General features: G+C 34.0%; 2 protein-coding genes and 1 pseudogene across 2 annotated transcripts; all 3 read right to left on the bottom strand.

Moving 5' to 3' along the window:
• Positions 1 to 10116: 10116 nt before the first annotated feature.
• Positions 10117 to 22153, bottom strand: LOC122595384 (annotated as a pseudogene).
• LOC122598084 lies at positions 10899 to 12191 on the bottom strand. Its single transcript, XM_043770692.1, has 2 exons — positions 11938 to 12191; positions 10899 to 11454 (listed from the first exon to the last, which is right to left on the bottom strand). Exons 1-2 carry the CDS (start codon positions 12100 to 12102, stop codon positions 10942 to 10944), a joined length of 678 nt encoding a protein of 225 aa, XP_043626627.1. The 5' UTR covers positions 12103 to 12191; the 3' UTR covers positions 10899 to 10941.
• A 3210-nt stretch (positions 22154 to 25363) lies between the features above and the next one.
• LOC122595381 (probable glucan endo-1,3-beta-glucosidase At4g16260) lies at positions 25364 to 27002 on the bottom strand. The gene is made up of 3 exons (XM_043767732.1): positions 26966 to 27002; positions 26391 to 26664; positions 25364 to 26057 (listed from the first exon to the last, which is right to left on the bottom strand). Exons 1-3 carry the CDS (start codon positions 27000 to 27002, stop codon positions 25364 to 25366), a joined length of 1005 nt encoding a protein of 334 aa, XP_043623667.1.
• Between the last annotated feature and the right edge of the window lie 213 nt (positions 27003 to 27215).

Genomic DNA, 27215 nt, shown 5'->3' with positions numbered 1-27215 from the left:
GATTCACATGTTCACCTGAAAGGAAATACTCAAAAGTGTCAACACAAAGGTTGGTGAGTTCGTAGGTTTTGTAAACAAGTATCGAGTATGATGCCAGGTCGAAATGTCATCAAGATCCACACAACAATATGGCTATCAACTTACTTATGATAGCAAGAATCAAGTATCTCTATGCAACCAACACTTACGGTATACCAGGCCTAACGGTGCAAGTATCAAGTATCTCAACTGGTGCCTCCAACTCCACCATAAGTATCAAGTATCAAGCATCTCAGACTCCAACATAAGTATCAAGCATCAAGTATCAAGTATCAAGTATCATAGTGCACATCATTCAGTACAGTCAAATAGCCATAAATGATGATAGACACAAAGGCACGAGTATCCTTTCACCCCAAAATATTTATATAAGTAAAAAGGGGCTACGAAACTCACAATGATCTGGTACAAAAACGGTTTATAAGCACAGAGAACAATCACCGAGATAGATAAGTTATATCTATCGAATTCCAAGCCCACCTTGAAGAAAACCTAGATATAGATCATTGATCATAAATGAACACACATATTAATTCATGTGATTATTTAATCATTGAAATGTCCTTGATGAACTGATGATTTGGTCCTATGAAGATCTTTAAATGTTTTGACTCGAAAAGAGTTTGATTGAACTTTTAAGTACTCAAACTGGACTCGATTTGGACGTTTATGAACTCACACATATATACTTTGAAATGTAAATTAGTTTTTTTTTATCTTTATTAATAAATTTTAGCTTTAAGAACTCAATTAGGGTTTGCACACTATTCGTAGTTTTAGATTGATTTATGAACTAACTTTGATGTTGTCAGGTAGCCTTGGATGTGATTGATCAAGTGTTTAATGATGTTATGAATTGATTTGGTGATTAATGATCAAGTGTGGTATGTTATAGAACAAGTTCGTGTTGTTTTAAGATGAGTACAAGATGGTCTAGCGTTTGGAACTTCAAGATCGTCTCACTGGTCAAAGAGCAAGATCGTCCCTCAGGACAAGGAGCAAGATCGTCCTAGCTGATCAAGGACAAGATCGTCCTAGCTGATCAAGGACAAGATCGTCCCAAGTTTCAATGTACAAGATCGTATTAGATGTCTATAGTTCAAGGTCGTTTCAAGTGTATCAAGGATTCAAGATCGTTTTAGGGCTTGTGAACTCAAGATCGTCCTAGCCTCTACCTAGCCAAGACCGTCCTAGTTTCCAAGTATGAGAACAAGTGTACAAGATCGTTTCATGAACAAGTGTTTGAGCAAAACCAATCCAAAGGATCAGTTACCCATTAAACGAACCAACAACATCACAACACCACACGAGATCGAACGAACAAGAACCATGAACCAAGAGGCTGTCCAGGACGATCTTGGGGACCAAGATTGTCCCACCAAGACTGTCCCATTAACCAGAACGGGCTGAACATGAACAACACACAATACGAAGATCTAGATCGATTCCGGGACTAGTTAGAACTTGGAACTAGTACATATATACATAATAACACTAACCAATAACACTTTTAACAATTTCAAGACCATCTATAACATAAACAAGGCGTGGTACATCAAGAACAAGTTTTCCCTCATTTTTAAAAATGGGTTTTGTAGATTAAAGCATGTTATGACCCAAATTTGTTCACACAAATGTTATTAAACACATTTAGACACAAACCCATTAACTATTAACACGATTTTAATCAAAATTGGACCAAATCATCAAGAACATGAACTTGAAAAAAGTACACTTTTAATTTGATCAAAAACTCATAAATTGTTGTTGTTACCTGAGATTTGATTTCGAAATATGTTTTGATTATCACAAGGTTGCTAAAAGTACAAATGATTTTGGTTTAACAACCCAAAATCAAAAGATGAATTTTGTGTGTGAAAATGTGGCTGCAACTATGTGTTTTAGAGTGAGAAAGAAGAAAGGTGGAGAAGAGAATGAATAGTTGTTTCTCTCTCAAGGGTTTTCAATCTTTTCTTTTTATACCTTTCCCATATTAAATGAACTCAATAAATGCAAGGACTATTTGCGAACATTTTGAACTAGAACTTCTATGAACACGAACGTTTACGAACCGAACTTTAATTTTTCTAACGTACTAAATCATAAATTCGTCATATAATCCAAGAACTTATATCAAATTGATCTTCATATAAGCACATAATTTAGATCTAAAGTACGTCAAGAACTTAATTAAATTGAACTGTCTAGCCGTTCTAATGGCGGAAGTACGTTTCTAGGAACTTATTTAGAACATTTCTAAGACGGTTGTTACAGATATGAATAAATTGTTAAAGCAGCATGGTTGGATTAGTGATAAACACTTTGACCTTTGGAGACAGAAGTCATGGCTTCGATCCTCATCCCATGTAAAGTTTGAAAAACCTTTTCCCTATCATTTAGGTAGAAAATGGAAGCGGATATCACGCTTGTATGATTAAAAGAGTCACAAAGTTGCTTGACTTGTCGAGATGTTTCGAAGTTAATGTATTATTTTGTTATGCATGTTGTAGAATACTTGTCCAAAAATACTAAATGTAAAATTAGCATTTAATCTGTACGATTGCTTCGCTCGGCTACCACATTGACTTTTATAGCCAAGGAATTATACATCCATTGATTTTTGTTGGTGCGATTTACCAACCACGTATTGAATGAAGAAAGGAAACGGTCAACACTTATTGTTGTTATTATAATGGTCTACGTGATCTAAAAATATTTCTGTTTACTTACCTTTAAATAGGAGGGATTTCCTCATGTTAAGTCTAGCATAACTAGTCATATAAAAGTAATTGAGACATTTGAATAAAAAATAAAGGTCAAGATTTAAAAATGATGCTTGAATCTTGACCATTAATTCTCATTCAAGGGTCATGATCTTCCCAACTTAACTCAAGTTGAGGAATTAACTTGAAGAAATCCTCACCCGTAGCGACGTCAAATTATGTCCGTTGATATAAATGTAATTAAAGTAAAGGTAGTAGTGAATATATTTTAAAAAATAAATGTTTAAGGTGTAGAAGTAATTCACTAAGGGCAATTAGGTAATTTATAATTAGTAAAGAAAAAGGGTTTATTAAAGAATAAATTGGTCGGTTTTAAATTATTTTTTTTTCGCTTTTCAGCAAATGATATAATGTAATAAAGATATATGGATAAAAGTAATAAGACTTAGAATATGAACAACTCGATTAATGAATAATTTTTCAAGTTTGAGCTTGACTCAAGCTCGACTCGTTTATAAAATAAAATCTTTTCTAATAATTTTAGTTTTGTATATCATTAATCTTTTTACACAAATTCATTATAATTATATATATAACTATTTTTAATTAAATATTTATAAATATATCTAATCTAATATATAATAAAATAGAAATATTAATTCATAATTGGAGAAATGTGGATCAATTTTTAATTATAACCATTAGATCAAAATGAAGATTTCATATATATTTTTTTAACTTTTAAAATTTAGTTTTTAATAAACTCAAATGTGGTCATTAACTATGAAAAGTAATTTAATATTTTATAACTATAAAAGATAATTACTTCATTGATATAATTATGAAAAAAAATTTCATAAATTTTATATTATTTTTTTTATGATCAAATTTGTTTTTCTTTATAACATTTTCTTTTTATATTATGTCGTACGTTTTATCAAATTATGTCGTCATATAGAAATATTATCATATAATGTAATAAGTATGAGTTCTAAGTAATAGTTTTACATTGTTAATATCTTATGCTATTTAAATAAAAGATATTGCTAACATGTATATATTGCTTAGAATAATATAAAAAAAACATTGTAAAAATGACAAAATCACTATTTTTTAACATTTTTTTTATCTATGTTTATTAAATTACGATATTATAATAAATTAACATGTCATTAATGATCTCTGACATATTGCGGTCCAAACCGAAAAAACCGAGAAACCGACCCGAATTTGGACCGAAACCGAACTGAACCGAGGACCTCGTCCGATCCACGGTCCTTTGGATTCTAGCAAATTGGGTCTCGGTCTGGTCGATGTTCAAACCGACAAAAACCGAGGTTAGGACCGACCCGTGAACAAAAGTTATCAAATTTAGCTATAAGGTGGATACTCACTTCCTTTTATATATATTTTCCTTATATTAATGATAAATTCTTTCATTTATTTAGCAAATCTATCGTGATGTTCTAATTTACACTGTATAATCTTTTTCTCTAAATAATTAATATAGTAGAATCAAACAAAGTAGTAAAGCTTTCATATAAACAAGACTGTATATTATTATCAACAATCCAAACAAAGGAGCAGCTAACATAGTATAAAGCAGTAGGCTTTTATATACGCATATCACTATTTCCATATTTTATATTGATGATTTTCAGTTCCCACTATTGTTGATTTGTTATTCACATTGGCTGGGAATTTACCTCTCATTCTTGTACTAACTTAGAATTATTGTTGTCCATGGATATTATATCTATTCTTAGGTGGTCATGGTCATAAATTACTCATATGCATGTTGCTATCCAATTTTTGTCTTTCAGAACACAATTTTCATGTAAATTTTACTCAGGTTTCAGTCCAACCTCTCAAAACCAAAAACCGAGTGTAACCCGAACATGGACCGGACCGAGGACAACGGTTCGGTCCTCGGTTCCACGTTTTTGCAAAAAACGGTCCTCGGTTCGGTCCTGTTTATGTCCGGTTCGGTCCGGTTCTCGGATCGTGAACACCCCTTATTATCTATATTTAACTTTCATACCATCATTTTACAAAAGATATTAGTAAAATATATATATATATATATATATATAGTTTCCTTAAAATGAGAACCAATTTTTTTGTAAGAACTATGTGAACTCTTACTTTATATGTTTGTTCACATGTTTTTTTTATTCATTCACATGTGAAATGATATAAAAATGTATATTGTAGAAGAAAACTTTTTAAGAAACCTTCAAAGTAGTCTTTTGTGAACTTATGAATGAATTTGTTCACGTTTTCTGTTCACATATGACAAATGGCTATATATAAGTTTTTGAAAAAAATTTTGTTTTGCAACATATATTTTTATAACATTTCACATGTGAATGAACAAAAAAAAACATGTAATCCAATATAAAATTTAGGAGTTCTCACGGTTTTTACAAAAAAATGGGTTCTCAAAATAAGGATCCCCTGTATATATAATTCTCAAAATAAGGGTCCCCTATATATATATATATATATCCTATTAATACTTTTAAATACAAAATATTTTTAAAAATAATATTATAATAATATCATTAAATCTCACACATGTCTTAATTATAACTATTAGCTATAATATAAGTTATAACGAAAACTTAATATGTTTAACCCGCATATTACGCAAAAAATAATCTAGTTAAGATATATAATGATATACTACTTTTAACTTAGAATACATTATTTTAATAAAATTAGATATCCTTTAAACTCGTTTAGACTCATGATCTTAATCGAGCCAATTATTAAACGATCTTTAAGTTATTTTTAAACTCGGCTTGAACTCGTTTAGGCTTGACGATCCCTTAAATGATTTTTCCCCTCATTTTCTGTGAAAATAATATTTCAACCGATCATACTTTAGTATAAAGTTTTGAATGTTCTATTTGACATCATGAATGATCAATGACAGATTGCTTTAATTCTTCCTCTCTAAGCAATCAAAATAAGACGATAACTCATGAACCTTACAACCAACTCCAACTTATTCCTATATTATATCAAAACTTTAAACATTATTTGCTATAATTAGATCGATTTGTATACAACAGAAGTTTGCCACTAGACACTAGTTAAATTTAGTGCATTATAAAAAGGGCTAGAACATGTCTATATATAAGTAAAAAAGATGAAAGTTTTAGATTAACTATTGTGAAGAGGTTCGGTAAGGGTGAACTTTCCCTCATAACTCGTCCATAGTGTTTATGTTGATGTCATATTGGTTCATACAATGATGATGTGTGGATATACTTTTGGAATGTCAGATTCTGATTGTTTTGATCCGGAATTGAAGTGGAATCAATTTAATGCCACGTGAAGCGTTTGAGCGTTAGTCGTCATTCCAGACCTAGAATTAGAACCATGTGAAGTTTATTTGATTCAGATATGATTTAAAAGATAGTAGTATTTGGATCTTATTTGGCGAGGGGGTAATAGGAATTTTTTTTTTCCAAATGTTGTTGCTGATTGATATTTTCCATTTGCATTTTCATCATTAAAACAAGTACTGAACTATAATAAGTGCAACTAATTCAAGAAAAAGCATCCAAATGCTCAAGTTACATAACATTTATTAATCTTCCAGACTTCGTGGGACAACCACAACTGGTTTAAGATCGATGTGTGAAAAAGAAGCAAGAAAATTAGAGAAGAGTGCCTAACGCTTGAGTTAAATGAATGTCTACGGATTAATCTTCCTGCGATTCGTGGCTTCTTGTCTCCGTTTCGTGGAAACTCAAGGCATTTGAAGGGGTATAAATTCTATTAAAGACTGAAATTACTTAATTAACTTATATACAAATTCCGGTTATAAGTGATTTTTGATTGATCCATTCAAGGTTCAAGAGGCCAACGAAAAAGGAGCAAACAAAAAGATGTTCAACCTTCTGCAATAGGGGAAAGAGCGGTCTTGTGGGTCTGGTGATGTCACAATCTTTTCTTTCCTACTTATATTCGAATCAATTATCATATGTTTGATGTAGAACCAGAATGAAACTATATGCACAAATGTAGTAGGTCCTAGAGTTTCAGAGCTAAACATATAATACGCCAATGGCTTTATTTACGGTTACTCGGTTAGATATAAAAAGCAATGGGCGACACATAGAATGACTAGGAAGTTATGCTCGCTCCATACTCTGGAACCTGATCTTGTATTGCACCTGGCTAGATTGATTATATATGTTGAATCTTTCCTTGCCTGTTTTCATGATTGGCAGTTGAAATTTAAGCAAGTTAAACCAGGATTTATGAAAAGATATATAGGTTATGGAAAGTAGAGCCCATGATACTTGATGAAAAACTATCCCATCCTTTCATACCAAAAACTTTATCAGAATAAGTGTCACGTACTCAAAGTGACGAAAGAATTGGATCAAAAGTGACCTACAGGCTACAGCAACTCGTGGAACCTGCTATTGTTCCTCACCCACCCATCTCCTGGTATCTTAGAGAAATCACCACAAAACACAGAAATTCCTACAAAAGATTTGCTAGTAGAAGCTGATCGAATCAAAGGTGTTTCAGCCGCTAATCATTTGGCTGATCGCAGATCTAAATCTTCATCAGGGATTATTGAACAATTATCTGATATCAAAGAAAGATGGGTCTTGAGATGAAGAAAAGCACACCAAAATTATAGAGAAAGTTCGCTAGAGAAGTCATTAAGCTACTAATATGTAACTATGTAAGTATATCCCCGCTTGTAGCCTATTATCTACTAATGTAAGATCGATGTGTGAAAAAAAAGCAAGTAAATCAAGGAAAGAGTGCCCAAACACTTGAGTGAAATGAATATCTACAGATTAATCTTCCTACAATTCATGACTTCTTGTCAAATTTCCTGGAAACTTCAGAGGCATCTAAAGGGCTGTAAATTCCGTTAAAGCTTTTAATCTCTTGATTAACTTATACACTCATCCCGGCTAAAAGAAATTTTGTTTGATTCATTCAAGAGTCCAACAGAAAAGGAGGGGGCAAACAGAGAGATGTTCAAACAAAACAATCCAAGTTCAAGCTTGGAAAAAAATTCTAGGTGGGATAACGGTCATCCTTCTGCTATTGAGGTAAGAGCAATGTTGTGGGTCTGGTGATGTGGAAATCTTCTCTCTCCAATTTGTATTCTGTATCAATTATAATACATCTGAAGAGAACTATATGCACAAATGTAGCAGTGTGGAGTTTCACAGCTAATACATATAACACGCCTATGGCTTTATTTACAGTTACACATAAAAAGCAACAGGTGACACAAAGAATGGACAGTAAGTTATGTGCTCTCCATACTCTGCGGCCTGATCTAGGCTTGCTTCTATTGATACTTAAATTAAGCAAGTATTTGTACTATAAACTTTTGTTTTAATTGACACGAAGGGAATTGGTTGCTTGCTTAACAATGTATCAATGCAGAAACTTACACCGTGCTTATCTACCAACTTGTAGATGATATTTTTCAGGTCATTGTACCTAAAGGGTCTTTATGCCAACTATATGTAAAAACGGATGTGGCATTGCACCAAGATGCAGTCTACAACATTGTCACTGACTGGTGTTGACTTTTAAATCAGGAAGTAACATCCAGGAAGGTTTTGCTGGATGACGGTTCGAGGCAGGTCACTGATTTAGAGCCAGCTGCTATATGGAGGTTTCTGTGGTGGTCAGGAACCATCTCGGTTCAGGTACTTGTAAATCATAACAGAGAAGATAATGTTGTAGGGAATTCTTGAAAAACTTAACAATCTATAAACTCGTGAATGATTGATTTGGCTTATGTGATTATGTCTCATCCCTAGAGGATCAAATGGGTAAAAAATGTTACCTAAGGAGAAAATATGTCAAATGGGTTAAAGGAGTTGTAAGTTGCCGGGACTGTATTTTAAAGTTATACAGCGTCCTACATAGTTTTATTAAGAAGAGAAGATTTTATTAATGTGTTACATAGGAGTAATATAGTTTTGTATCAGTTAAATGTTTTAAAAAGTGAAAATAGACAAAGTGGTTTTGGACACCGACCAAGCACTAACAAAACCTTTATTGTCTTGACCTGAACCCGATTTCAACTGTTACCGAGCCATTCAGGTTAGTCGACGTGACACTTGTCATATAGTTAGTTATTATTGAACCTTGGAGCAGCTGTTTCAATTTACCCGTTACTCAACCTATCCCTTTTTAAGACCTCTAAACTAAATATACATGTTGAATCTTTCCTTGTCCGTTTGATGATTGGAAGATGAAATTTAAGCAAGTTAAACCAGTATTTCTGAAAAGATTTGAAGCTAGTTGGAAAGTAGAACCCATACTACTTGAAAAACTATGTCATCCCTTCAAACCAAAATTTTATCAGAATATACTTCACGTTTTCAAGGTAAAGGAAGGATTGGATAAAAAGTGATCCTGCAGCAACTCATGGAACCTGCTATAGTTCCTCCCCCAACCATCTGGTATCTTAGAGAAATCACCACAAGAATTGTAAATGCTTATAAACGATCTGCTAGAAGAATCTGATCGAATCAAAGGAATCACCACAAGATGGGCCTTGAGACGAAAAAAGCACACCGGAAAATATAGAAAATTTTGCTATAGAAGTCATTGAGTTACTAATTTGCAAGTATTCTCCCGCTTGTAGCCTATTATCTATAAATGTTAGTAACTTAAAATCTGTCTATGCTACCCAAGTTTGTAGAACTCGTGGATTGGGATCGGATCGGCGAGGTGGGGAGACGGGATTTTTTGAAAAATCGGGGAGATATCGGATTAGGTAATATATATAAATATATTATAATTTTATGAAATTATATATAATAGAATACTAAAAAAATCTAGGAAATTTCAGACTTACATATAATTGTCTAAAAACATAACATAATACTCCAAACTTAGACATAATTGTCTCAAAGCATTAATACAATTCTTTAAACATAAACTTAGGGGGTTTATTTAATTGAAATAGGGTTTCTTTTAAAGACTTGTAAAGATTAAAAAAATAAAAAAATTGACTTTTATTGACCTTGACCGAGTTTGACCGATCCCGGCCGATATTTGACTGAGATACTTGATATTTGACCGATTTTTGACCAAGATTCTGATATTAGGCCGATATTCCATGGTTGACTAGCATTGGCCGATATTTGAGCCGATCCCACCATTTCGTCTCCTTGAGAGGCTGATCCCGATACCGATCCCGAGATATCGGCCGATACAGCCGATATTTACAACACTGATGCTACCTATTATTAATGCTCCTTGCATTGCTTTCGGGAGTTCTCTAGTATATATTAAATTTGTGATCCAGATAACTAATATAAAACTAGACTAGCTTTTTTATGCACTAAGAAGTTACGAGTTTAAAAAATACGAAAAACTTAACGAGAAAAAGAAAACCCTAATTAAGTCAGGATAAACAACTCTAATCACTAAAGAATAAAACCCTTAGTTTAAAGGAGACAAAAATAATATAAATTCAAGGCTTACACGATAACTAAGCACCAGCGGACCTTGTCTGCCGCCTCAACTCTTCATCAGCATTTCTTAAAAACCGATCCCAACCACTTCCTTCACTCATATCCAAATAATCATATGGAACTGCAGTTTTCAAACCCGGCCTTACTCCCATTTGGCTTTCCACAATTCTGAATTCAGGTTTCCTACTCAACTCCGCGGATTCCAATCTCTCCCATGTAAACATCAAAAATGTAAAGGCACTCCACGGATTAAAATCCAAAAGCTTAACTTACATATCCTTTCTTACATAAATATCAAACATATAACTTTCAGACTCAAACTTTTCCCTTACTTTGTCCTCGTAGAAGTCTTCAATTACCATTTCTAGGGCATCCTTCTTGTCGGTCAAAATAGGCTAAAAACTTGTGACTTCTCGTTGAGAAATTGCAACCAATTTGTGGCTCCCTATAAACATATTAGGGTTTTATATATATTATTTAATATACATACCAAGTATTTCACTGCAGAACTTTAGGATCCCTATAAAATTTACGGAATTACACTCTCGATTTTATGGAAAAAGCATACGTAAGAATCTTATTTGACAATAGATTTTTAGGATTGCTTGGACTAATTGAAAATCAAAAAGTAATCTGCATGAATATTGAAAAGTACCTAAAAAACGATTTATAAAATCACTGATTATTGATTGTCATTACACATGATCAATGATGGAATCTGACTGATTAAGTAGAAGTAGTGTTTCTATGTAGCAGGTCACACTTTTTGGACGTTTACTACGATACCCAAGCTCAATATAGCACTCTGAGCATGGTTCATATATTTCAAGTGCCGACACAGAATCATTATGTCTAGTTTGCAAAATAGGATCGCCATTCTTGGTAAACTCTAGTATATCAAAATGAAAATTCCGTGGTACCTCCCTAATAACAGAGTATAGTTTTGTAAATGACTTTGGATGATTCATCGCCCATACACCACAAACTCCTGCCTTGGCCTCATTATTATAGCAATAATCTATCACAACAAGAGTCTCTCTTTGGTTAGCTAGGGACTCGGGGAACTTTATCAAATTATCTGGCGGAAAGTATATTTCTTCAAACTCTTCAGTTGTTAAATCAAACGAAATAATCAGGGCATATGATCTATCGTAAACAGTATTCCCTTCCTCAAAGGCAAGCCAATAAATAACACCGTTTATTACTACCTGCGGGGATGGGCCAAAAAACGATTTTAATGTAATTGCTTTACGAGGCAGCTTATTACCTAATGGACTTCTCCAAACACGAGAGCTTAACGTATAAACCTCAACTTGCCAAGGCATTAAATCACCTCTACGTGATTCAAAGAGATCAAGCGGAAAATATGACGTAACGATCTCTGGGATCGCTTGTACCTGGACAAACCCCAAAACCAACATGAATGTCGTTCTTTGATGGATCTAAAACATCCGGCACAACAATCGGAAGTGATTTTCTAATTGAAGGACTCCAAAGAACGACACTCAAATTATTCGCAACATCCCATTTAGTAAAACCCAACAGTCCGTCACCCAATTATGTATGTACGAGAATAAGGTTGGGAAAGAGTCGATGGGAGTGCTATATTGGTCTCGGGGAAAACTATCATCATCAGCATTATTATCGACAATAATTGAAACAGATTTATTTTCTTGTTCTAATTCATGTACCAGGATGAGATGACGACGTTGTCTTTCAGGATCAGCGATGAATCTTGGGCTATCGATAAGAGACTTCCATGCTTTTGAAATTGATCTCAATCGAAGCAATGATCGAATATCATTAATCCTTTTCAAGATTTCCTCTTGTATTTCGAACGGTAAAAACTGAGACATTGTTATGATTTTTTGATATTGGTAATTTTAATTGGATTCGATCAGTTTGAGTTAGGGTTTTTATTTTTTTAATTCATATACAGGAAAAGGAAAATCTATAGCTTCAATATCTATAGCCTGATTTCAGGAGCTCTCCAAATTACGAAAATACTCCCAAAAATTTGAGGTGGGACTTTGGAAGCTGGCTTGCGGACAAAATTAGTTTCAAATTGCGAATTTATTGGACAATTTTACCGGAGGTGAAGTTCGTTTTAAATTTGTCGCCATTCCATAGCAAGAGTTCTAATAAATGTTGTTTTAAACGGGTCTGCGTTGAAGAACTCTCTCGAAGCATAAATTCCTATTTCAAATAGCTAATGGGAAAAAAACCTCCTATTAATCCTCCCGATGTCACTACTATTAATAGGTGTAAACCCTGTCCATCAGACTTAAACCTAGTTAGGTAAACCAGACCAAGCCCTCATAAAGGACACCTATATTTCAAAGTTGGCTAAAATAGAGATTCGAACCTAAGACCTATAAGTCACCAGGAGAATTTCAAACTCTAGAGCGTCTTTTCTAGAAAGTTTATTTCTTTTTATATTAATGACAGTTTAGTAGATAGATCTAGATCCCGTACAAAATGTGAATCTGTTGAATAAATTTCAAATTATCATTTTATCAATAAAGTGAAATAATTACCATTTTGATAAAATGTATTCTTCTATAACCGGATTATAAATAGTAAACTTTGAGACAGTGGCATGTTAGATTTGAGGATTTGGTGCTTGCGCGCATGCTGTTCGATGAAATGCCACATCGAATGAAGTTCTTTGCTTTATGTATCGCAATTTCATATAAGTTTTATAAATCCTGTCACTATTGTTATAGATTCTGATAGTCACAAACTAATTGATTATATGTTTTTATGATAGCTCATACGTCTGTATATTTTTGTTTGGTATATATACGTTTGCCTATCTTTTATTATACTAAAACACAGTTGCTCTAATAACTTATCGACCAATCATAGCTCTCGATTTTTTAATGTTGACTATTATTTTCAATTTTGACTTTACTTTACACTTTTTTATTTTCCATCACAAATTTACACTTTTTACCCGATAAATTCAATATAATTAATACATAATAATAGCTAATATATATCCAATAGAATAATAGCTAATATTTATCCAATAAAATAATAACTAATATATATCCAATAATATGTTTTATCTTATATATATAATTAATTAATTATATATATAACTAATTAATTAAGAATAAATTAAATTTAATGTAAATATATTAAGATTTTAATAGTAATTGTACTATTTTAATTTTAATATATACTAAAAGACAGTTGAACTAATGACTTATTAATCAATTATATCGCTCGATTTCATCAAGTTGACTCTCGTTGATGTCATCGTTTGGTTTTTTACATAATTTTATGTAATTAATACAAAACAAATAACTACAATAATAATTTTTACAATGTCTTTAAAATTGGTTTCCATCTACAAAGCCTGGTTTCACACACGAACAATTATACATTGCAGTATCTCGAGTTAAGTCGAGAACGGGCTTTAAGGTGTTAATATGTTACAAAGATGAGAAGACAAAAAATACTACAACAAATTTCGTCTATGATAGAATTCTTTCAAATGATGAAGGAGGGTATATGTTTCCAATGTTCTTTTATTATTAGCTTTCTTTATATTAGCTTAACATTATTGACATTTGAATTGAATACTTAGTATCTACTTAAATCTTCAACTTTGAACTTATAAGCTTTTATGAGTTACATGTAGTAATATCTAATATTAATAATGTCGTAAATCCCGTGTCCATTGCTGGACCCGGATCTATAATCTAGTTTTAAATAATATGATACATATTTATATTATTTTGATCTGAACCTCATAATTTAAACTAAAATATTTTTCATAATTTAAACTAAGATTAAATACTTTTCGTTTAACAATTTTTTCTATAAAGAAACATTTAGACCAATACCGTAATTTTTTAAAATTTAGGTAAAAAGCTGCAAATAGTAATCCACGATAAATATAAGATGATTACGGTAATTAAATCTAAATTGATAATTAATACATTTAGTTTGAAAAATCAATAATATAATATAATAATAATAACATTTTTCAATATATTAGTTAAAACATTAAAGAAGAAAAGTGTGAGAAAAACTAAATATTGGTACATAATAATACGGAAATGGCGAGGAAATAATATATTGGTTAGAAACACACAAAAAATTAATAGGGTGCAAAAACACCAATAAATATCTCATGTTCAAAAACTCGAATAAAATGTGATGTGGCAAAATCTGATTACTGATTCAAGATATGTGATGGACGAATAATAACTTGTCACGTAAGCGCGGTTACTCTTCATCGGTTTCCTATTCATGCTTAATATAAAGATATAATGTATGAGTCATGTCTAAAGGATATGATGTAGGATTGTATGAGTTTTATTTATACTTATTTCACTAAAATTAATATAAAAATGATGGGATTTATTTTGGAAGTTGATGTGAGTGTACGTTGTATGGATGTATGTGTTTCTTTTACTTTCTCGGTTTGTTTTCTTTTTTTTTTTCCTTTTTTTTTCAGTTTAAACAAAAATTTACTTTGGATTTTTTAATCAACTGCGCAGAAATACAGGGATCTTTGAAGCTTATTACTGAAATAAGAAGTCTTTCGACACTCTTTCCCCTTTTGTGCTATATTACTATATGTATATCGACATTACAGAGATGCCTTTGGCCGACCTCTAAACTAAATATAAATGTTGAATGTTTCCTTGCCTGTTTTAATGATTGGCAGATGAAATTTAAGCAAGTTAAACTATGATTTATAAGATATTTTGAAGGTAGTTGAAAAGTAGAACCCATACAACTTAATGAAAAACTATGCCATCCTTTCAAACACTACAAATCATATTGCATTTGTTCACACTTTTAGGTAAGTGTAAACAAATTAAAAATTTTGCCACGCTTTTTAGTGTGTAGAAATATATTGGAAAAAAAAATGTGCGAAAATTTCTCCACACTAAAAAGTGTGTACAAATAAAAGTTCACACTGTGTATAGTGTGAACTTTTATTTGTACACACTTTTTAGTGTGTAGAAATGTCCATATACTTTTAACTCAATATATTTTTACACACTAAAAAACGTGACAAATTTTAATTTGTTCACACTCACCTAAAAGTGTGAACAAATGCAATATTGTTTGTAGTGAAACCAAAAACTTTATCAGAATCATTTCACGTACCCAAGATAAAGGACTGATTAAATCGAAAGCGAACCTGCTCGTTCCTCCCCCAACCATCTGGTATCTTACAGGAATCACCACAAGAACTGAAGAAATGCTTATAAACGATTTGCTAGCAGAAACTGACCAAATCAAAGGATTTTCGGCCGCTGATCATATCACGGCAGGTCCATATCTTCATCAGGAATGATCTATTAAGCAAATATTTCATATCAAAGAAAGACGCGCCTTGAGACTAAGAAAAGCACACCGAAAAATATAGAGAGTTTGCTATTGATGTCATTAAGCTACTATAATTTGTAACTATTCCAACACTTGTAGCTTATTAACTATCAATGTTGGTAACTTGGTATCTGCATAAGCTACCTATTATTTATGCTCCTTGCATTGCTTTCGTGAATTCTCTAGTATATATGGACTTGTATGACTTGTACTTGTTAATTTTGTGATCCAAATACCTAATATAAAACGAGGCTAGCTTTTTTACGAGCTAAGAAGTTACAATTTATAAAGTATGAAAACTTTACGAGAAAAAGAAAACCTAAATAATAAGTCAGGATAAACAACTCTTAATCACTAAAGAATAAAACCCTTAAAGTTTGAAGGAGACAAAAATAATATAAATTCAAGGCTTACACGATAACTACGCACCGGCGGACCTTATCTACTGCCCCAACTCTTCATCAACATTTCTTAGAAACTGATCCCAACTAGGGGTGTTCATTAAACGGATTTACCCGAAAAACCGACCGACCCAATTGAATTTGGGTTAATTGGTTATGGGTTATTTGGGTTTGGGTCGGGTAAATGGATTCAACCGAATTAGACAAGCGGTTTATGGATTGGACTTGGGTTTTAATTGTAGGGGTTGGGCCCCGCCCGAAACCCGTTTAATTTGTATTAGGATATTTTATATTATATTGTAGGTATCTTTTTATCTTTAGAAATTGGAGCGGCTATTGAAGTCTGAAGGGTTAATCTAATTTTAGAGATTGAAATCAATTTATTTCCTTCCTTTTCTAAAAGCTGGAAATCCGCAATCGAATCAATCACACACGCGGTTTTCGATTTGAATTGATTTTACCAGTTACACACTTACATGCCTTGATGTCTATAAAATGGGATTCCAATTTCTTCATCAATCATCACGATTCAAGTCATTCAACTGCTCAAAGAGGTATGTACATCACTCTTTGTTTTATTATTATTATTATTATTATTGTTGTTGTTGTTGTTGTTGTTGTTGTTGTTGTTGTTGTTGTTGTTGCTGTTGATGTTGTTGTTGTTATCAGACTAGTTGTAGTAGTATTAGTATTATCATATACTGGTTTTTTGCTATTATTTAATTTGCTTGGATTATTTTTTTCCAATGATCTTGTATATACTTTTAGATTTATACCCAATTTGATGTTGTGTTTTAAAAAGTTTATCAAGTTTTATATTTCTGTTAGTATTTTCGTTTTATAACTTGAGTTTATGGTTCATGATTCGACTATGTTTCTAAAAAGCCTAAGTGTGACTGAAATTAGTTTTCTTGTTGTTTATTTACATATAAAAGACCTTCATTTTATGATATGCTAATGTCTTTTGTTGTTACTGCCATATACATTTGGTTCCAAATGTATTGTATGATAAACTAAAATCTTTTTGATTATATGATATGCTAACACAGATTGTCGGATCTTTCTAAATGTGTTGTCTTTTATTACATGGAGTCATTATATTTAAGTTTTCTTTTATTAATATAGTGTTTATTCATATTTGTTTTTCCTGTAAGAACTTGAATAGCTGTTAGTACTTTTGCATATGTCATGAAATCACTTATCATTTGTTTATTCTTAGATGTCTCAAGGAAATCAAGTGGAGGTGGATAACGCTGTCAACATGGACAACAACAACACGGGGAAGCAAAAGAAACCGAGAGCAAGCCGCAAACGGTCATTTGTTTGGGATCATTATGAATCGTTTGTTAACACAAAAGGCGAGCATAAAAGTATGTGTCGCTATTGCGACAAAGAGTACTTTTCTGATACTAAAGTTCATGGGACTAGTACCTTGTGGAATCATTTGAAATATTGTCAAAAGTATCCAGACAATAAGCCTAGTGGTCAGACAAATTTGACCATTCAAACTGGAGATGGAGATGAGAGAAAAATGGTTGGCTGGAGGTTTGAGCAACAATCTGCTAGGAAAGCGTTGGCACACATGATGGTCGTGGATGAGCTTCCATTTAAGTTTGTTGAGGGGAAAGGTTTTCGGCATTTTCTGAATGTTTGTCAACCAGCCTTTCATATTATGTCCAAAACCACCATGGCAAGAGATTGTTACCAGCTCTATGTTGAGAAGAAGAAGAAAGTTGTTGCCTTACTTAAGGGTAACATTGGTAGGATCTGTTTAACGACGGATACATGGACATCTATCCAACGAATTAACTACATGTGTCTTACGGCTCATTATGTTGACAATGATTGGATATTACGGAAAAAGGTCTTGAATTTCTGTCCCATATCTAGCCATCGAGGTATTGACATTGGTAAAGCTGTTGAGATGTGTTTGATCAAATGGGGGATAGAGTCCAATGTGTTTACAATTACTATAGATAATGCTACAACAAATGATGTAGCTGTTAATTATCTACAAAGTAAGTTTGCAAATTGGGACAAATGTGTTTTGGAAGGAAAATGGTTACACGTGCGGTGCATTGCTCATATCATGAATTTAATTGTGCAAGATGGCTTAAGTCATATAGGGGGATCAGTTGATTCTATCAGGACTGCTGTTAAGTATATCCGTCAATCTCCTCAAAGGTTGAAGAAGTTTAGAGAATATGCTCAACTTGAAAAGTGTACAAGCACCAAGAGTCTGATTCTAGATGTCCCTACTCGTTGGAATTCTACATACATGATGTTGGAAACAGCACAAAGTTATGAGAAGACATTTGCTAGATATGATAGCGAGGAGCGACATTATAGAGATGATCTTGAAAAAACTGGAGTGCCTACAGCAGCTGATTGGGCAAATGTGAGGAGATTGGCTAAGTTTTTGGAGCACTTTTATGAGCTGACTTTGAAAGTATCTGGCACCAATTATGTGACAACAAACACATTTTTGGATGACATCACTTCTATTTATGCACTTCTGAAAAATGTTGTTAGTGGCGGTGTTCGTGATTCAAGTCTTTTGGATATGGCAAAGCTGATGAAAAGTAAGTACGACAAGTATTATGAAAGTCTTGAAAAGTGTAATATGCTTACACTTGTTGCTTCAATGCTTGATCCAACTCGTAAGGATGACTATGTTGAAGTCTTACTTGTTGATGTGTATGGAGAGATTGAAGGGTCCTCTATGTGTAACATGATAAAAGAATTTCTTTATCAGTTGTATGATGATTATGTAAGAATTCATTCAACGTCGGATCCATCTATGGAGGCTTCTCATCCTTCCTCACTGTTTAATCAACGTTCCACGTCTACTGTAATGGAGCCATCGATCATGCTAAAACAAAAGGTAAATGATCTTTACTTCTTTCATTTAAAATAATATTTTTCTTCATGTATTATTTAACTTTATATTTCTTATGAAACAGGTGAGAATGGAGATGAAAAGAAGAAAGTCTGAAAGTGGAGCGAGACATTCAAAATCTGAGCTAGATAGGTATTTAAAGGAGGAAACTGAAGATGAAGGTGACAGGTTTGACATACTGAACTGGTGGAAGGTTAACAGTCCGAGGTTTCCTATCTTGTCTTTGGTAGCTAGGGATGTTCTTGCAATTCCAGTATCGACCGTGGCTTCAGAATCTGTCTTTAGCACAAGTGGAAAGGTGTTAGATGCATTTAGGAGTTCTCTTACTCCTACTATCGTTGAAAGTTTGATTTGCACTTAGAATTGGCTTCGTGGAGGTCCAATGGATGTTGCAGAAAACTGGGAAGAGCTACAAAGGATTGAAGAAGGTAAGTTGCTTTTCTTGATATATGTACTGTATTATATAACGTTGTGGACAAAAACATGAAACCTGATTATATTTTGTTTTTATGTACTTGTAGATCTTCTTGAGAATGGCAATCGTGCTATATGAAATGGGGATGCATGAGGCAATCTACTGCAGCTGATGGATGTGATTTCGTTTTATTTTCTCGTATTAGTTTTCATGTTATTGGATTTTGAATGTTGCTTCTTGTTTCTGGATTTTTAATGTTTGTTTGATATTTTCATGTTTCTGGATTTTAATGTACTTGTTTGGATGCTTGTTTGGAATTTAAATGTTTGTTTTGAGTTTCTGGTTAATTATTCTTTTTAATTGTATGCTCACTTAAAAATTCAGCAGGTATGACTTTAGTTATCAAATATGCGTAGTAGATGAAGTTTAGATACTTTGGATTAATGGTCCCCGACCCTATTAACCCGAGAGCTTATTTGGGCGGATTGGATTGGTTAGGTACTATTTGGATTGGGTATTGGCCGGTTTATAAAATTTTATAAAACCGTTTAAACCGACCCAATTAACTTTGCTAAACCGAAACCCGACCATTTGAACACCCCTAATCCCAACCACTTCCTTCACTCGTATCCAAATAATCATATGGAACTGCAGTTTTCAAGCCTGACCTTACTCCCATTTGGCTTTCCACAATTCTGAATCCAAAAGGTAATGTAAAGGCATTCCCCGGATTAAAATCCAAAAGCTTAACTGCCATATCCTTTCTTACATAAACATCAAACGTATAACTTTCAGACTCAAACTTTTCCCTTACTTTGTCCTTGTCCGGGAATAATTTAAGCCTACGGGGTTACACGAAATGACACGGTAACTCGATAATATTAATTGATATATTAAAGTAATATATTAATTAGTTTAATCACGAAATAATTAATTAAACATAATTAAAGGGTTAATTATATTTAATTAGTTAAAAAGGAGGATTAAAATGTAAAAATTGGAAAATGGATTTGGGCCCTAAAACTAAAGGGGCCGGCCATGACAAAGGCCTTGTAAGCCTTTGTCTAACTTGTTTTCCAAGATTGTTTAACCTAATTATCCCCTATAAATAGAGGACTTAATTTTAGGTTTTGGTGGTTGTTACATATATTTTTTCACATAAGCAAATTATCTCCTTTTTCTTCCTTGCTTTGAAGTGGCCGAAATTCCTTCTTCTTGAGGGGTTTCGACTTTGAAGTTTAAGGTTCAAGCAAAAGGTTGTTTGGTCTGTGATCGAGTACTAGCATACGTTATTCGGGGTGTCTAGTGTGCGATCGTAGAGAGGTTTTGCTTTAAACCCTAAGCATTAATAATAATCTTATTATTATTATCTTTATTGGAGCTTTGCATAAGGTACACAACTCAATTCTATTCTTTGTTAATTAATTTGATTGCATATTTGATTCGATTTATTCCGTTGCGCTTACTCGTGATTATATGGTTATTTATGTGTTCATATTCTAACAGTAAACATCAAAGGTAATGTAAAGGCACTCCACGGATTAAAATCCAAAAGCTTAACTGCCATATCCTTTCTTACATAAACATCAAACGTATAACTTTCAGGCTCAAACTTTTCCCTTACTTTGTCCTTGTAGAAGTCTTCAATTACCATTTTTAGGGCATCTTGTTGTCGATCAAAATACGGTAAAATCCCGTGACTTCTCATTGAGAAATTGCAACCAATTTGTGGTTGTGTACGAAGCAACGGAATTCTCTCTCAGGGTGAAGGTCCGGGCCCCACTTTCTTAAGGAAAGAACGAAACGGGTGGGTCAGGTAACATCACAGTCACTGCAAGAATCATAAGCATGACAGAGATCATGAACCAATGAGTCAGAAGATTTAAGCAAAAGTACAATTTCACTAAAGGATGTGCATTTGAGAGATCCGTTTGGGCTAATCCAAGCGGAATCTTTAGGGGAGCTCCAGTTGAGCTTGGGGAAGATGGCACCACCAAGGCTTTTGATCGATTCGTTGATTTGGGTTTTGAGTTCTGGGAAAAATGGTGGTGGTGGAGTTGGTTCTGATTCATTATCAGATTGTTGTTCTGATATGCTATAGTCTTCTTCTTCTTTGGGATTGTAGATTCGGTTGGGTAATGCATCGTCGTTGGAGATGGAAAGTGGGAGAAGCAACGGGCCAGAATCATCTAGAAGATAGTGAATAACGTGATTAGATGAGTTAAATGCCTTAAATTATCATAATGACAAACCACATGGACCATTTATTTATATATCTAATAAATCAAGTTTGTTAATAGTGCATATAGAAAGTTGTAAATACCTATTGACAAAATACTAGATGTTTTAGCAAACCAGACCTTTAAAAAGATCTAACAAATCAACATTTGAGCTCGGAGGGTTTATTAACTCAACCAAAATTTACTATTGGATATGATGCGAAAATAATATCATTATTGAAATATAAAAGACGGTTATGTGGGTGGAACACACCCTGAGTGTAATTATGGGGTATACAGGAGACGGAAATTGATTGATTGAAGAACAAATTGCAAAAAAAAATAATAATAAATAAGAAAAAGAAAGAAATCTGAGAAAGAAAAAGAGAAAAAGTTGTTGGTAGGGTAGGCTGTGGAGTGGCGAGGGAGGGCGGGCTGCAGGAGCTATCTCGCCGCCGTCGGACTTAAAGAACGATAACCACCCACCGATTATTACAATTAGAGATAGAAGGTTTTGTCCAATTAATTCCGTGTGAACAGAACAACAACTACAACAACAACTACAACTGTACCCAATCCCTGTGCGGGGTATGGAGGAGGTGAGCTGTAGACAGTCATACCTCTACCCAAAGGTAGAGAGACTGCTTCCATAAGGACCTCCGGCCAAGCATATATAAAAACCGTAAAAAGAGTAAAGTTTTTATACCTGTCTGCCGAGAAAATGCCAAGACGATATACCTGTCCGCTGGTTATGGCTACCTTAAGAGTAGGGAATAGTAGCAAACGTACGGCCTAAAAGTACCTAAGCACAGTACGTAAAATCTAGGAACCATAATACGCAAATAACAACATAGAATGTAGGAACATAATACACAAAGTCTTCAGCAAGGAGCTCAAACAAGAGGGACATAAATCACCAGGACAACCATACATATACGTAAGAAATGACTAAACACTAAGGGGATTAAACTATTGCTAAACAACCTACGTAGCGAAGTACCTTAGGCCGCAAAGCCAAACTAATCCTAGTCTACTCGCTAAAACGCTCCAAAACGACAAAGGTAACCTATACACCTAGTCCTCTAGACACCGTCTACTGAGAACACCCGAGAACAAAAAAGAAAAGTAGCATCAAACGACCTAAATAACTAAAAGCACTCATCAAAACACATATAATAACAACCATGTAGAACGTAAACAAATTTAAAAGTGTTTCAGCATAAATCCCAAACCTACCTACATATAAGGAATTAACTAAGAAATCCTAGTGCCCGATAAGTCCAAGGAAAATAACGGGTGGTGCGCAACCTATGAAACACACTAACTAAGCCGCCTAGCTAGACATTAACTTACACTAAACCTAGCCTTCTCCCAAGCTCCCAAACCCCTAAACTAGTCCTAGTCCTCTAATAAACTCTCATCGGTCATGTCCTCCAACGGGAAAAGCATTTAGGGGCAGCCAAAAGTAACCTCCCCCCTCGATTTTGGCCTCCCTCTACTCAGGCCAAAACCACTACGGAGGTTACTGAGAACCAAAGTCTAAGGAAAAAAAAAGTATACAAAAACCTATTCCCATATGCCTTACACTCACAGTCCACCTCCTCCACCAGAAAACTCCTTCATATCCTTCGGTATTCTGTCCTTCCACCTCCGTCGACCTACCTCTTTTCCTGTCAGGTCAAGGCCTTCTGTTGCCTAGAGTCACCTATATTGGGCCTACTTCTCCCGGCCAAACAAACACAGACCACCTTAGGCAAGGCACTATGGGAAAAAGATGTCAATCGCAGTCCCGCAAAAGTCATACCCTAACCTAATCCTCTACTCTAATCCTAGTTCTCCAGGCCGTCCTATTCGACGTCATGTCCTCCGACAACCAAGCTCTATTAGGTCCTTCGCTAATCGGTCCTCCCACCTCATCTTCGGCCTTCCCCTTCTTCGTATGCCTTCGACGTGAATAGACTCCGCTCTCCTTAGTGGTGTTGTTCGATCCCTTCTCCTAACATGGCCAAACCATCTCAAGCACCCTTATCTTAGCTTATTAATGATGGTCCCTACTTCAAGTTCGGCTCTAAAAACTCCCGTGGGGATCCTGTCTGATAGGGTCTTCCCGCAAGACCACCTTAGCATCCTCATCTCTGCCACCTCTACTCGAGACGCTTAGGCTTTCGTCATCGGCCAACATTCTGACCCGTATAACATAGCCGGTCTAATAGCCACTCTGTAAAACTTGCCTTTCAGTTTTAGCGGGATCCGCTTGTCGCACATGACTCCAGAAGTTGATCTCCACCTCATCCATCCAGCTTGGATTCAATGTGTCACGTCTTCGTCTATCCCCCCTGATTTGTTCCGTGTGAACAGAAGAGGGGTAAAAATAATTGTGATAGTTGGGTCATTGATTTTGTAGTCGAAATTCATAGCCTAAATTCACAGAGCTACAGTATCTTTTGACAACACATAACTGACTTGAAGCTGGTTAAAATTTACTATTTGGAAAGGAAAATGATAAATCTTACTGACCAATCTCATAAAAATCCTCCAAATATATCCACTTGTTAACACATATAATCCATCAATTCTCTTTTCTAATCTCACCCTCAATCCTATTAATTAAGAGGATTTGTAGGCTAATAACTTACGAGGATTAATCATTACCCATCTGGAAAATAGCACAAAAAGGTTTAAGTATATACTATTGAATTTACATTTAAAAAATATTAGGCGAATATCCATACGATGTGATCATAATATGACAGCATGATAACGGTGGCAACTAGTGTTGATGGTGAGTAGTGTAGGTTATTTATTTAATGTGTAGGGGTAATATCGTTAATATCAGTGGTAAACACCCTTGCCTCTGGAGACAGAAGTCATGGGTTCGATCCCCATCCCATGCAAAGGTTGGAGGGCCTTTTCTACCATTTAGGTAGAAACTGGAAGCAGCCTCTCTACTTAGGTAGAGGTAAGGTCTGCCTATATCTTAACCTTCCTCATACACCGTCGAGGTATTGGGGCTCAAAACCCGCAAAAGACGACACTGAGCAGTTACTTATTTACTTACTTACTTTTTAGAGATAAACATTATAAATTAATTTGATTAATGGTATATTTTGAGTATTCAGTTGAAACATCAATAAGTTGTTATATCATTGAGAGCATTAAAAGGTGAAAAAAAAGGGAAGAGTTTAAAAATAACACATTTTCAATAACATACAACGAAACATTAAAAAGAATGACATCATGTTTTCACTAAGAAACAACAAAATATAAATAAATCACATATAAACCAAATTATATAAAAACATAAATCAGTTCTTTTTATATCATGTTAACCATCATAGTATGTGATGTATCGCTCTCATGTAGATCGAAAAATCGGCAGACAAAAATCAATTTTTGAGTCCGTACTCAGGAGCCAGGATGCATGTCAATATATTTGATAATGACCAGGTGCACAATAGTGTATACAGATTTATTCGATATTACAATTAAAAAATATTAATCTTCTTAACCTATCATTCCAAAATTCCTTTCAAAAGTATGATTATAAAACATAATACAATCAAAGGATGAGATTAAAAGGGAATTAATGAATTACATTTTCAAAAGTATGATTATAAAACATAACACAATCAAAGGATGAGATTAAAAGGGAATTAATGAATTACATTTGACATAAATTATGTATTAGTTATGTATTAGCAGGATTTATTTATATCCTTACAATATATATCACCAAATCATATCTTAATTGATGCAACAATATCTAGTAAGCATACATATGTAAACAATAACATTATAGTACTAAATTTTCATTCATATGTAGCTAGCTTAATGAAAAACAAGATCATATGCCTTAACACCATTAACCCCGAAAATCCCAAAATGTTTCTCAAATTCATTCCTTTTTTTCTCATTCTCATCAAACAAACCAAACAAAAAAACCTCAACACCAACACCAGGCCTTTTAGGTGTGCCAACATTTTCCAAACTCCTTTTCACAACATTACCATTGTAAGCCAATGCATTCTCACCACTAGCTGCATCACCATCCGCCGTCGGCCACCCTGTCTCGGTCACAACTACCGCAATTCCACCGTACCCTTCTCTCTCCATCGCGTATATAAATGCATCAATCGTCTGATCAAACAAGTTGTCGTATACCAAATTTTGATCGTTTAAAACACTTCCTGCGGCTGGCCTAAACAATGCAGAATCCAACGACACGAATTGTGGGTTGTTTATGTAGCTAAAGTAAGGGTACACGTTAACCATTAGTGGCGATGAAGTGTCGCGTAGGAACTGAAGAAAATGGGTTAACTCGGGTAATATGTTTGGATCGAACGATGAAGACGATGGAGGATAAGAATTTGATAGAATTGAAGCTGCTTGCGCCGATGATATTTTGATCTTTTCTGATAAGTTAAGAGATTGTAAAGCTTGATGAAGGTTGAGAATGGCAGGAATAACATGAGGTGTGTAAAATGTATCCTTTGAAAATACTTCATTTCCAACTACCAAGTACCTGTTCAACCAAAAATAATTACTTCAATTCATTAGTATTATATCATTGAGGAGTCTTTGCCGAACATTAATTAACTTTTAATTATGAACTTGGGGATAAGTAACAACTAACGGTTAAAATAAAAATCAATTAGCTAGCTAGTGACATTTTTAAGTTTCATGTTTTGTATTCTATGTATATAAAATAAAACATTTGTTTGTATCATCCGAACACTCATACATAATTTATCAGTTGTATCAAAATGTATTATCTGTAGCCTATATATATATATTAATTAGTAAGGTTGCAATACAAGTTTCGTATAATGGGTTCAAAAAATTAAAGTAACATTACCGGATTTGATCAGCGGAGACATGTGCAAAGATGTTGGTTTGAAGCCACTCCAGAGCAGTGGTAACGTCACCAGCCGCGATGGAAGGGAGATCTTCATTGGGCACACCAATAGTGAGTTGGATTCCTGTCCCGGAAAATGGCTGTAGTGACTCCGCAACTGGGTTAAATAGTCGAATGCTTGTGATTCCATTCGTGTTTATGAGGTTCACGGCGTCGGTAGGTGATGGAAGGTTGTTAGCCACACGGCCATAACATATTCCAATTGGTACACCAACTGTTAAAACAAACAAAGGAACTAAACAAATTAACTATAGTGGACACAAAAGTAAAATAGCTAATGTGAATTTGATTGTACTTTTATGCTAGTTATTATTATTATATTATGTTAACTTGTCTCATTAATTCAAAATGAACAACTGAATTGACAAGTTAATTAGCCCCTCATTAACTATGATTTTTTTGGCTTGGGGCCACTAGGAGACCCAGGTTCTGTCCATGAGACAACAAGGTTTTTACCCTTACTTAAAGGGTTAACGGGTTTTCCACAAAAATAGAGTAAATATGGGGCGTCATACGGCTTGGTTGGGCCAGCTGGCGATGACCTTTTGCCATTGGGTCATGGTCACCCCATATGGAGACCTGGGCATATTTTGTTTGTTGACCATTCAAGAAAACTATGGTTTTTCTTTGTTAAACTTTGAATCAAGGATATGACATTTGTAGTTAGTGACTAATTAATGAATAAAAGTAATAATAAAGTACCTGAAATGCGAAGGAAGATGCTGGTGAGTGTGCAGAAACATATCAGACAATAATGTTTTGTTC

Source organism: Erigeron canadensis, chromosome 4, assembly GCF_010389155.1.
Source record: "Erigeron canadensis isolate Cc75 chromosome 4, C_canadensis_v1, whole genome shotgun sequence".
NCBI classification, from domain to species: Eukaryota; Viridiplantae; Streptophyta; class Magnoliopsida; order Asterales; family Asteraceae; genus Erigeron; species Erigeron canadensis.
Note: the sequence above shows the minus strand (reverse complement) of the source record. Positions and strands in the feature narration are given on the sequence as shown.